This window comes from Bombus terrestris, chromosome 7, assembly GCF_910591885.1.
Source record: "Bombus terrestris chromosome 7, iyBomTerr1.2, whole genome shotgun sequence".
Taxonomy (NCBI): Eukaryota; Metazoa; Arthropoda; class Insecta; order Hymenoptera; family Apidae; genus Bombus; species Bombus terrestris.
In genome coordinates, this window is record NC_063275.1 from 20,973,822 (window position 1) to 20,987,438 (window position 13,617).

At 39.2% G+C, this 13,617-nt stretch overlaps 1 protein-coding gene across 1 annotated transcript in view; it reads right to left on the minus strand.

Annotated features, from left to right (window-relative positions):
• Nucleotides 1-6,892: 6,892 nt before the first annotated feature.
• Nucleotides 6,893-13,617, minus strand: part of LOC100643082 (UPF0489 protein C5orf22 homolog) — a 423,524-nt gene continuing 416,799 nt past the window's right edge. Inside the window, exons 4-5 of the mRNA XM_012310637.3 lie at nucleotides 10,017-10,235; nucleotides 6,893-7,120 (exon numbers count right to left, since the gene is read on the minus strand). Coding sequence (XP_012166027.1) covers nucleotides 6,988-7,120; nucleotides 10,017-10,235 — 352 coding nt within the window. The 3' untranslated portion in view covers nucleotides 6,893-6,987. The remainder of the gene's footprint in view (nucleotides 7,121-10,016; nucleotides 10,236-13,617) is intronic.

Consider the following 13,617-nt stretch of genomic DNA (forward strand, 5'->3'; position numbering starts at 1 on the left):
GTAGATCGCAATTAGACCCGTCGCAATTTCTCAATAACCGTATATCCACAGAGCTCTAAGGACAAAGAAACATCGCTAGTCCCAGCCACCAGATACAAACTATCAAACGACCATGATTTCTTTCATGTCCCGCTAACAATAACCCGCGACCAACAAATGCTTGGTCTGAAAAAAGCCCCGTCAGTTGAATCTCGATGCCTTACTTGTCCGCTCGTGGTCCCGCGCCGCTAATAATTCAATAAATCGCGTCGACATTGTTGCAGCGTCGGCTCGCCGCGGCTATGCGTATGTTTGCCAGCACGTTCCAAAAAGAAAATGATTACCTTTTGCCCGTGACTCCGCGGCCAACAGCGTGGGTAATTTTCCGCAGGAAATTTACCGCGGTACATCATTACCTGCTGCAGTCGCCTCCCCCCTCCTCTTTCGTGTCTATGTTCACAAAGAAACGAAGCGTGCGAGCAGGAGCAAGTAAGAAAGAAAGAAAGAAAGAGGAGGAACGCGGTTTGTACCACCTCTTTCTATCTTTTTTCCCCTTTTCTCTTTTCCTCTCTTCCTTTTTCTACGCGTTTCCCCTAATCATTCCTCTCGCTCTATAGTTTCTTCTCGCTCTTTTCTCTGCGAAAAGCGAAAGAACGTCGTTAGCTCGCGTACCGTACCGGCTTGCCTTCCACACCATCGTCCCCCTCTCCGTATAGACGTCGCAAAAGCTAACGGGGAGAGGGGAGGAGGGTGGCTAGTGGTGGGCGTTGGTTGCCGAGGGTCGTCGTCGACCTCCACCCTCTCTCACCCGGTTCCCCTTGAACCGCCTTCCATGCACAGGCCCTGTCTCTCTCTTTCCCTCTTTCCCGCTCTTTCTCTCTCTCGTCTTCTCTCTTTCCCCTCCACCCTTCCGGCCTGAGCCGCGTTCAGCGAAGAGAGGGTGGCCTGGGGTGGGATTGTGTATTCGAGATAAACCACCCTCCCCGTCGACGGGGCGCTGCTGCCACGTGTGCGCCGACCATTTTGCTGAAACATAATGTAACTCGGAACGATGTTAAAATATGGCGCGGCCTCGGAATTACACGCACCCCCGCGTGTATTAGAGAGCCACCAACCACTTTCATCCCTTCCTCCTTCACCCGCTCTTATCGGGAATGGATTCTGGCAGGTTCACTTCGCGCGATTGAATATCAAGCAAAATGGAAAGAAAATGAAAAATGTTTCCAAAGCATGGATGATGCTTGTTCAGCGCCTAGAGACAGTCGTCTCAGCGAAATGCAGTATCTACTCTCTCTTCCCTAGTCTGTTTGCTTCGATGTACAGGTATATCTCGTGGCCGATGTTTGTCTTTAGTTCAAATAATACTTACAATATTTCATTGTTAAGTTTACGTTGTTTACGCGTAACAATTTCGAAAATTTATCGATCGAAATAGATCTTCAATAATCACATGGGCGGTAGTACGTTGCACGAGTTGGTCGATTAAAATCTGTCGATAAGTTTCTCTTCAACTACGCACGTAGTTGTAAATCCGTCTCGTATACGTAGTTTAAAGCTTCGCTCGAAATTCATTCGCGTTGTCTTAAAGGAGAGAGGCGCTTGTTCGAGGGCGAAGTTTCGAGATGAAAAGCCAGTAATGCAACGGGAAAGACATTGATAACAAGCTCGGTTGCGTTTCGAGAATAATATCGCGCGACGTAGTTATTTCGTGCATGAACGACAAGAGCGGGCTGGTTCGAGCCGGCGGACGGCTCGTTAATTTTCTATAATTTCAACGAAAACGCGGTCCTTTTGCGCCACGGCGCGCGTTTAATTTATAATTCTAGCACATGCTCGGCGAATTAAGCTTATCGTCGGTCCCGGTCTCACGTGACGGCTGCGTCGCTCGAGAGAGAAAAATGTCACGGTTATGATTGAATATTTATAACGAGACCGTGTTACGTTTTCGCATCGAATCTCGCCCGGGAAACTCGTCCTGCAGAAACTCTATTACAACGTCGCCGTTTATTTATGTACCATTAAAACTTATAACGGAACTTTTCCTTCCGTGCCTGCGACCATGTAAGAACTGTCAGAACTTCGTCTTGTGACATTATGAAATTACTTGTCCGTTCTCGTCGAAAAGCGTGCCGGATCCCGCATAGAATAAACTTAGACCGTGTAGATGTGATTAAAAACTTTATCGCACGACGACAGTTCGTACTTTTTTTCTCCCCTCTATCCGCCTCAACTTTTCGTTACATCATGATTTTATGATTGAATTTGTAAACCACACTTTTTTCCTCTCTTGTACACCCGGCGACACTAACGATTGCAAAACATATATATATTTATATCTTTTCTCTCTCTCTTTTTTTTTTTTTTTTAAATCGATAGAACAGCTGTCGAGGATTTTTCTACGGAAACGGAATCGGTTATGTCGCTAGACACAATCACGTGTCACACGTTCGGAATCGTTCGTAGAAATGTTGGAGAAAAATATGTAGGTTCGATATATGTCACTCGCGCGAGGTACATCGAAAAGTGCCGAGGGGATGCACCGAGCGGTCAGTCGTTTTGCGAGCTACTGACCACTCGCAGTTGCATCCGCTGCACGAGATGCATTCACACACACATGCGATCATCTCGTCACATACTGCACCAACGAGAACGAGGGAATCTGCATGATGGGGCAAACACTTGGCCGTAATTCGATCTCTGGGATTAATTGTGTTACGTGCTTGGACATCCGTGCACCTTGGTTCCCGATTTTATTTTCACCTGGCTCTGCGTATTTCGAAAATTCACCGGGCGATCAACTTTTAACGAAGTTGACGTACGAAAATTACATTAATTTAATAATTAATACATTAATTGAAGAATTAAACTTGCAGACGATCGATAGTAATCGATGAATTATTTCTAGTACGACAAAAATGTTAAAATATTGAAAATAAACGTACATAAATTTTTCAAAATATTAAATTTACGTATTACGTTGAAAGAAGATTTCCCTGGTGTATATACTTTCGATTACAACGGTTAATTATCTAATTATTTTAATGAGTACACGATTTCATTTTAATTAATTATTTTGAAAAAACTCGGATACAACGGCACACTCGTCTACAAAATATACACGTAGCAGTATCGAGCAGCGTGCAACTATTTTTTCGACCGAAACGTCGTATAGTCCCGTAACGACTAGTGGACCTCACCCCTTTGCCTCGTCTTTGAATAATTTTTTTCTCTCTTTCCCTCTCGCTGCTTGCCCCACCCTCCTCCCCATGAGTCTCCGGGTACGAACAAAGGCCTCGAATAAATACAAATAGCACTTTCGAACAACGGCCAACGAGGTCTCCGCCTATGGCGTTGTCTATCACGCGGCCCCGTCCTCTCTCGTTCTTCCTCCTTTTTTCTTTCATTTGCTATTCATTTTCTCACCGATGCGTCGCCCGTGTGCGACCCTCTATGCGTTTCACGGAGACGTTTTTCGAGAGAACGACCTATAGGTCGAACGAGACGGATCCCCATACTATAATTGGCTTTCTCCGGCGTATCGATATTGCATTATGCCTGCTGATTAGCATACTCACCTCTCTGAAGATCTCTTTCGTCACGCGCATAATCGTCAGGTACGGGAGAGCAAAGGGTCCTCGGGCTCTTTGCCACGGATGGATGAATTGTCTCGTGTGGAAGCTGTGAATCGACGTAGAATGTTCCTAAGTTCGTAAAAATGAATTTTAGTTTATTAGTTATAGATTTATCGGAGCTAAAGCGAAGCATTTTTTATCTGAGCTGCGTTTGTTGAATTTTAAGTTTGATGACAATGAATTCCATTTTATTTTAATACACTTATCGTAGTTAAAGTGTAGTACTATTTATTCAAATCGTACCTGTTGGAACGAAAATTTATTTTATAGTCTAGTTTATCGGATTTTAGATGAAGTTATATTATGTCAATTATTTTTAAATATTAGTATAACTATTGCGAATGATAGATTATGATTGATGGAAAGATTGCGAAGTACTGGAATGGACACACGTTGTGCTCGGAATTAATTTTCTGAACACAAATTCTTAGTATTCTCAATGGGAAATTATGGAACGAATTGCTATCGTATGAACTACCCTATTATCTGTAATTTATAAAAACATTTATTTTATACATATATATAAATATATAAATTGTTAAATAAGCGATCGTATTTGATAGATTGTGATTTGTTCGTAACAGTTTTTGATGTTAAACGTTCGATCGGTGTTCTTTATTGTACGCTTTTGTTTTCTCGTCTGTTGCGTTTTTTGCGTTTCTGTTTTATGCAAATCAAATACGGGATTACGGTGCCAGGGACGGCTGTACTTTTGCCAGCCAGACCTGGTTTTGAATAATTCCCCTAGAACCCAATGTCACGGTGTCACCTGGGTGAATGAAATCCGAATAGCCATGAGAGAGAATGAGACGCTTAAAATTACGTTCAGACCGTGACGCAAAACAATTCTTTCTGTTAGATTGTCTAAACAATACTATTTTTATAGCCCTTGATAACATTCTTTCCAATGGATAAATACTGTTTTTATTATTTGAAAAATATTTATACCATTACATTTATGTATAACAAAACTTTTTTGGTTCGATGTTTTATATATCTTCGTTATCTATTGAACATTTATAAAATCGTTATTTACAATTACACAAGCGTCGCAAATTTTATTAGTCATGAAGGATAAAATATCATAAGGACGATTGATCGAAGCTTTTTCTTTTTAATAATTTAAATTACTGTTTTTAGGAGAATATTAAAAATCATATTTCGTTCCTTTTAAGTGCCATGTAATGTGCAATACCGAAACATGTACCGAACAAATATCGATATTTCAACAGCGAGAAAAATAATCAAAGTACTTGCTGAAATTACATTGCATTTTCAAAAGACATTAGAAATTCTGCTAATAGTTTAAACCAAGCGTAAGACCGATACTAGGTTACTTGCGCAAGAACGTGCACCTTGTGGAAATTCCTTTCTTAACTGAGCACAGTTGGTGCAGTTTAATGAATATTAATGCACGTATTACTTGAGCGAATGGTTACACCGTCGTCCCGAGGGTCTCGTGAGCTCACTGTTGTTATAGACGAGCAGCGAGAACCTCCCAGTGGCAGAAGTTAATTTTGCACGGATAAGGAACCATAGAAGAAAGGGAACGACTGTATTCGTCAATGAATTTGCGAAAAGCTACGGTTCGTAGTGGTCGTAAAGTTTTCAACGGGTCGAAGGTCGAGCCCGTTTTTAATTCGAGGTCAATGGTACTCGAGGGAGATTTAAAACTCGGCCGAACGATGGGTCTGTTGACCCCTAAGATTTTTTACTCAGGGTGGCTGAAATCGGACCACCCTGTCATTAGCATACAAAGGCTTGGTTCTCCGGCCGAGTCCCGCACCGTGGTTAACGACAGTCATTACGTGAGCCTGGCAGCTCGTAAACTTTCCTTGCGGTTCTTTAAAATTCGTCCCTTCTCTACAACCACACTTCCGCATTCACCTTGTTCATTTAACGTTTATTCGCGCGTTATCGCTCGTTTCCTCTGTGCTGACCCTAAACGCGGAATTGTACGATCACTTTAACCATTGAATGACTCATTTCGGCTATGCTACCATGAATAACTAACGAATTGATGCTTAGACGTTAATTTGAATCGGGTAATATTTCTTCTTGTATAGGCGTTAGAATGTTTATTCCTTTAGAATCATATTAAGAATCCTTTCAGTTTAAATTCTAATTCTTTTAATCGAAGAACTTAGGAAAACAATTGATTCCTTGTGAAAAGATTGGTATACTAATATTAGAAATAATTTTAATTTTTCGCAATAGACTCTGAGTAATTTTATTTTTACTTTTCTCAAATTACTTAGGTACAAGTTACTAGTAAAATATTTTGAAGTCTACAAGCGAAACTTCTAGAAATTTATAAATTATTCAAAGTGTTTGCACGAATATCCTGCACGAATTTTAAACCATTTATTAACGCAGTAAATGAAAATGTATCAAAAATGTAACTATCTTGAATCAACAATATGTAATTATAATAAACATCTGGAATATTTCATTTAAAAAGATGTACCTATATTTTATTTTCCATCATATCGTTGAGGATATTAAACAATTTTCTTATAAATAATCAATCCAAGATAAAGAATTATTTTGCGCAATGTCCGCGCTGTTTCCTGAACAAAGACCTCCATGCCCATTGTACTCTAGAAATTCAATACCTGAAATGATGTATAATACACTACGTGCACGCACATTCAGTACACAATCTGAATGCGTACGAAGGCCATGTTGAGAGACATTTCGCCAGGAAACGCCAACATCTTGGAAGAAGGAAGACGTTTTTTTCTATATTCCTTGGTCTTTTTGCCCCCGCTGACTGAAAAGGGTTGTAAGTAAAAGAGAAACGGAAACGAGGGAAGGTTTTCGAAAGAGGAGGAAGAAACGATCGCTGTTAAGACGTGTGGGAAACTAGCCTACGGTATGCAAATGTGCGGCCGAAGGGACGAGAGAGGGGCACAGGGGTACTCGGTGCAGAAAAACGCTAACCTTCAGGTTGGCATTGTGTTCGCTTCTTATAATGGGCCAGTGGCACCGATCTTATGTAAATCGTCGCTGTGATCAAAGACGTGCCAGTTTCCTTCTTCCTCCTCGCCTTCTGATCTTCTGATGTATTCCATCGATTCGATGCAACGTTGCTGGACTCCTCGACTTACTTTTCTTTGCCCAATGAAAAAAGTGTAATTGGTCTTTACAAGCGTTTCATTTGGTTCTCACTCGAGAACTCGTTGTCTTAGTAACGACCCGCTGCTCGAACCGGTAGATTTTATTTTTATTATGGACCGCGGAATGGCTGACAGAAGATACGATTAACGGAGAGGCGAATATATTTTGTAAAAACGTTTATTGTATTGAAATGAACATTATTCGATTAACATTTATATGTTGGAAAGGAAAGGGTGATTATGTCATGTTTTGACGTTTAAAAAGATTGCTCCTCCTCTTGATAAGCCAATTGGATGTCGATATCTCCTAAACATTCACGAAGTTCTTCGAGCACTCCCATCTGAATTTGATCGACGTCCTCTGACGGACAATATTCGTCTTCGCTGGATCTGTGAACAAGAGCAGATATTCTTCACTTCATGTGCTTTCTCATCAAAGTGTTCCGTTGATTAATATATCGGCAGTTTTATAAATGTTTAATATATAATTGTTATAAATGTCTATTATATAAATAAATATATATATATTGAAGTTCTTTAGAGAAAGTAAAATAAAAGATGGTAGCTTGCAAATAATTCTACGTATAATAGAACACTATGACTTGATTTAAATTGATTTTTACAATTGACGATTCCAATTGCAAAATCTTGTAGAACTATTTTGTTACTTGACAAGTTCTTTATCTTCCGATTCTTTAATTTCTAAATTAGATAGAAAATGACGTTCATAAACAAACTTGATACTGATAGAGATGATACAGAGGCAGATACAAATATCGATATTTAAACAATGAATGTATGTAGTAGACATATCTACTGTGCATTTTAACAGCTAACTTAAATTTATAGTCTGCTGATGCCATGAAAAGTGATTATAAGTAAGTTATAATTATTGGTTTATTATTAATTTTAGTTAAAATCAAACGTCGTTGCTATAAATCAAGCGACCTGTGTAAATAATTATGGACGATAAAGTACGTAGATATCGTAAAATCGACTGAACAATGAAGAAATTGCGATGGATAGTGGAAATAAAAATAATCAAAGATTTGGTGAAATATAAACATCACAGGATAAAATGTACATTTAACGATAGCAAATAGTCTCTTTTCGGTCTCGTAAACTCGCTCTCTCTTCTTGTTTCTGTTTAATCGCCGTCTGGCAAACTGAAAGAGAACCTCGGTGCCGTCCAGAGGCGACATCCGGCGGCGTTTCCGCGTCTTTCCCGGAAGCTAGGAGTGCTGGGGGTGGAGACCAAGGGGTCGAGGGCTGCAAGTGGGCCGAGTGGGATGAAATCGATTTTTTTTCTGCCACCGCCGGAAGTCCGAATGCTATTTCCTTAATTTTATCACGAGATGGCGCCAAATCAACCATTTACAGATTATTCCATTATTTTTACCCACGTTTCCATTGCATAATTTGGTTTATTAGATATTTCTACGAGATGAATAAGTATAAGTAATATAACTTTAAATACTCTATCTTCCTTTTGACACGATGAATGTTATGAAATATATTTCAGACTGTAGCACAAATGGTATTAAAGAAAGAATTATTGTAATAAGTAATATACATTGATATAACACACTTAGGTGTACTTTTCTTAGCTTTGTGTATATAATGACATCCGTGTTCTATTTTCTTATGTGAAACGATTCAACCATTAGTAAAATTTATTGACCTAAATAATCGCATAGGTGGGTGATTTAAAATGACTATATTTCCTAATGTACGACGATGTCATATTTGTAGAATAAATTTAATTAGACTAATCAGTTGAACTGACTTCAAATAACAATGAAATAAAAGAAACCTGAATTTAAAAATTATTACATACAAACATCTTGTGTCAGTTTTACATAGCAAAATCTAATCGTAATGATAAATCTAATAGCAATTAATATCTGTAAATAGACAATACCATTAATAATGCGCAGTGGAACTAAATAAAGCTATAACATAAAGCTATGAACTTAATCACGTTTTGCCAGAAGAAATCGTAGAATTCGACTCTGGGCGAGCTTCAGAGAGTCCGTGGAAAGATCTCTCTGGCGATGATCTCATTAGTATCGTCGCGTCTCGTATGTTTCATAAATCACAATTTCCCGTAGCGTGGCGCGTTTATTACGAGAGCCGGCAAAATTGAGAAACGGATTACCGTGTCTCGCCTTAATCATCCGGCCAACTAGACCGTAGAACAGAGATAAAAAGGAATAATTAGCATCTGTCGCGGGACATCGAAGACAGAGACATCTGACAACGAGTGCCGAAAGGTCGGGGATTTGATTTTGTGCACCCCTTACAAGGCCACCCCTTGCCCACATGGGAGGTGGGGCTTCATGGTAGCCGAACGTCCATGAACCCACCCTTCGCCCAACCCAACCATACCTCCCCTACGATCCTCCCTTTTTCTCTATTTCCAGCCCTCCCAGCATCTTCTTCCACGCCATCTGCGACCCTGCCGTTCTCTACCTTCGATAGAGACGGACAGCCTTGGAATTCAATTTCACGCGTTTCAAAAACATTCTGCGGCGCGATTATTATCGATAGCTATTTTTGTTACCATCCTCCTTTTAGCGATGGACAGCTCCGTTTATTTTGGGGAAATGTTTGGGGAAGATTTTTAGATTACTTTGTTAAGTTTGCTGAAGGCTATATTAACCACTTAGCTTTCTTTAACGACTATACTCGTCATGAAGAAATGGTAATACTTTGCGTTATGACGAGCCCTGTTAGTAATAAAATTAGAAAATGGAACAGTTATTTATAACTTAATTCTATATTGTAACAGCCACACGTATTCTGTGTTTGACGAGTATATTCGTCATCGTTTACTTTTTACGACACATTTTAGGCACACAGTTTTCAAAGTTTTCGAAGAGGTCGCTACAATTAACTGGTTAATTGATCGAATGTATTATTCAACTGGGTCACTATGATAAATAGGATTAGATAGTCTGGCGTGGGAATTTTAGAAAATAATGTTAGAAAAATCGATAAGTAAAGAAAAACATTTATCGCGTATGAAAAAAAAAAAAAATAAATTTGTTGGGAAATCGGTTTAAAGTAAGAAATTCTGAAGTAGAAAATTTCCTTTTATAAAGTAGCTAATAGTTTCGTAGTTGTAGGAGTTTTTAATAAAGTATTATTTATACGCTTGAAACAGCTCATTTGAATTTTTACGTTATTAAATACATAATACGATTGTAGTAGAAAAAGGCATGAATTCTCGTTATAATTTAGAATGTAAAAATTCGATGTATAAGACTGTACTATCCTTTCATACCTTGCAATTGTTACGATCGTAGGAGGAGTCGGCAGAGCAGTCAAAAAGGATCTGAATGTTACGCTGATTAATCGATTGAGGTCATTAGGCGCGGTAACATGGTCTGGCAAATCAGTATCATCTCTAGTGCATCCTGCATTGTGTATTATTTTCCAGTCAATTTCCGATTGCTTGTAAACGCTGGTCAATTCGCGATAGATTAATTCCACTGCCTCATATCTGAAACACAAAACAGGTTAAGGTTATAATATTTAATCGTACGTGGTAGTTAATTGAACTGTTTGCTTAGTATGAAATACACAAGTAGATCTCCAATTATTTTCTAGATATTTCGTTTAAATTTTATCGCAGCATCTTTAATATTGATGAATTTATGGTAAATTTTATAAATCGAATTTCCCTGATTATAAATTGATCGATCGAACTTAATTCATATTTAAAGTTTGTATACGTATAACGTGGTCATTGTTTTCACGTTTCCAGGAGAGAGGAAGAATACATTTTAAAAATATTATATAAATGTTAAATAAGCGACGAAAACTAATACATATTAAATAGCGTCGTTCACTATATTTCTTTACTTTATACAATTTGTTATATCATTTTTATTATTACAATGATACCATGAAAATATTATCTTTTCAAATATTATAGATAATTGAAAAAAGAATTGCATTTTACAGTATCGTTACAATATTCATGCAAAATATAACCCTACAGTATAATAACTACAAAGTAACGAATATCTAACGAGGAATATTGGTCAATGTTTTGGGAAAATATGTTTACGAGGGAAGTATAACGAAGACTCTACGAGTTCGACCGAGTCACAAAATTCTAGAAAACAGTGCAAGGGCAAGCCGTAAATTTCGTTAACGCGTCGTAAATAATGAAAGCAAACAAGGAAAGGGAAGAAGGAAAGGGAGAGGGAAAGGCCGAGCAATGGAAAGTTTATAATGCCCGGACGATAACACGTGGCTGCAAAAGTTGAGGCATTTCCCGAAGGCACGCGACGAAAGTTAACACGGCCACGAGACCAGTTCCGGGTGGTCGTAATTTGTACTCCGCTTTCCTCCGACCCCTCATCCGCTATCTCTTTTTCTCTAACTCTTTTATACCGGTCTCTCGCCTCCCGCTCTCGCCCTTATCTGATCATAAGTTTTCCTCGTTTTCTGCAGCTGCAATTCGTCCTGCGGCTCGGTCTACACGCTTTCGTTATCAAGGCTACTGAGATTTCACCGGAAGATTGCCGATATCTATGTTAGTAGATTACGATTTATTCGTGAAACCGTGCCTCATGATCGTTCTGGCTTGACATACTTTTTTAGTTATCGTTATACAAATTTCCGCCATGAAAATGGGGAACTTTAACATGAATCGCTATTTCGAGAAATATATCCACTTAGTTGTTACACGAGGCTGTTACTTTTTCTATTTTAAGGCGGATAAAAGAAAGTTAATACCTCTACACTGTGCATACCATATTTAACTATTCAGGAACTTAGTCGTTTCGGATAGAAATTCGAAAGTTCCAAGAGTGTGGTAGGAATCCAAGAAGTCCGATAAAATCAGTCCCACGAAATTTCCGGCCAGGTACCGACCAACAGATCAAACGTGAAACAATTACGGTGTAAGGACGATCGACAAGACGAACATAATTGGGCCTGGAAGTCTTTCTTGGGAGGACCAGCTGCGTGTCTAGAAGCGATGTGCCCGTTTGCTAACGCGCTAACTGTTCATAAGAGAAGACTATCGCCGGCTCTCGCCCACTTTTTCCTCGCTGAATATTAATTATTCTCTCGAAAGGTACACCTGCCCTCACCCCTTGGACCGGACATAACATATACATGGCTGTATACGTGTATCACGGCTCATGATTCTCGCCGCAGATTATCCTAACAGTTGTGTAACGAAGTCGGTAACAATCGGCCTCTCCAGGCTACAAAACCGGTCCCCTATGTCCTGCGACCTGTTATTCCCAAAAATGACTGAAATTCTTTAGAATACCCCATTTCCTATAGAATACCTATATTTTTAGCATTATGAAGTTTTCTGTAGGTTTGAATTTTTTTGCGTGTTATATCGATCACTTGAGAGCTAAGTTAAGAGAGTGATTTTTAGAACGATCACTGAGAAACTTATCACAGATTTGTGAAATTTCGTGGTTATGTTAAGATGACGAGTAGGCTTAAATAATACAGTAATGAAATTTTATGACGAATTCAGCAAAAGTTTTGGTATTCTTCGTTTCTGTGTTTCGAGCTTTTAATTAGAGAGCTTTTCGTGGATTGTTTAATGGGAAGTTTGTATATAATAATTTTATATATAATAGGAGGAACGTTTTATTTCTTTTTTTTTTCTTAATTATTTGCTACAAAGCGCAATAAGTATGAGCATAATATCTACTTCTTTCTGGTAAAGAAATCTTAATTTAGAGATATAGAAAATTGACTTGATCTATTCTGTAAAATAAGGCATATAAAAAGGTTAACAGAATGATTAAATAATGAAAAAAAAGAACAAAAATTATTCACGATAACGAGTACTTAATTGCAAAGCATAGAATTATGATTTTCAATTTTGAAGCTTCCTCCGCAACAAAGCTCTCCACTTGCGTTATAGAAGATCAAATTATCACACAGACTACACCTACAGTACTATTTAAAAGCGAAGTCAATTATTCAACTACATGACGATTTCACGATGGATGCAACGATCCTTGTCACAGGATCATTCTCACGCGTCCCACACGACGACTGCGCAATGCAACGAAACCTCTATCAGCGATCATTCTTCTTACCACGATTTTTTTTCTTATGTCTATCTCGAAAAGCAGATGCCACAGTATAGAATCCCATCCACGTTTTCACGCTTCTAGCTTTATCTCTATGATTCATATTTTTCGACGCGTAACCGGTTCTGTTATTCCCTGTCGTTATTTTTTCTATTTTTTTTTTCTTAACGCGGGTTCCCAGCCTGGAAGGTCGCGGTTCGGTTCAAACACGACAGGAACACACCGAGCGGAGCTAGTGAAATACAGAGAGCGAGGCGAAACATTTTAAATGAGACAGAGACAGGGACAGAGAGCGAGAGAGAGAAAGAGAGAGAGAGAATGGAGACGATAGAAAGATGAAGTGGATAACGAGGAAGGAAGGGAGATACGAAGCTGGTCCACGGTGCCACGTCGAATGAGTTAACGGACAATGGCGGTCCACGTTAAAAAAATAAAGAATGGTGGTGAGGAGGGGCGAAGGGTGGGGCCCTCATTACGAAGGGCGCCCCCGGTGTATTTGTCGATAAGGGGGCCTATATGCAAATGGTCGTCCCTCGCCAGGCGACGGAAAGAAAAAGTTTCCTTCTCTGTTTCGCCCGTTTACTCTGTTTCCCTCGGTGCACGAATAATGCCCTCTCTGACGGTGTACCAAAGTAGAAAAAGGGGGGTATAATGTATCGTAATCAGATGATCAATTATTAAGAGCGCGGCAAAAAAACAACGAGGGTTGACATACGACTGACAGGAGTGAAGCGTATCCGGATGCGAAGGGGGTCTTCGTCCTTTTTTCTTCCTCCTTTTCTCTTTTTCTCTTTTATTGCCGGCTCG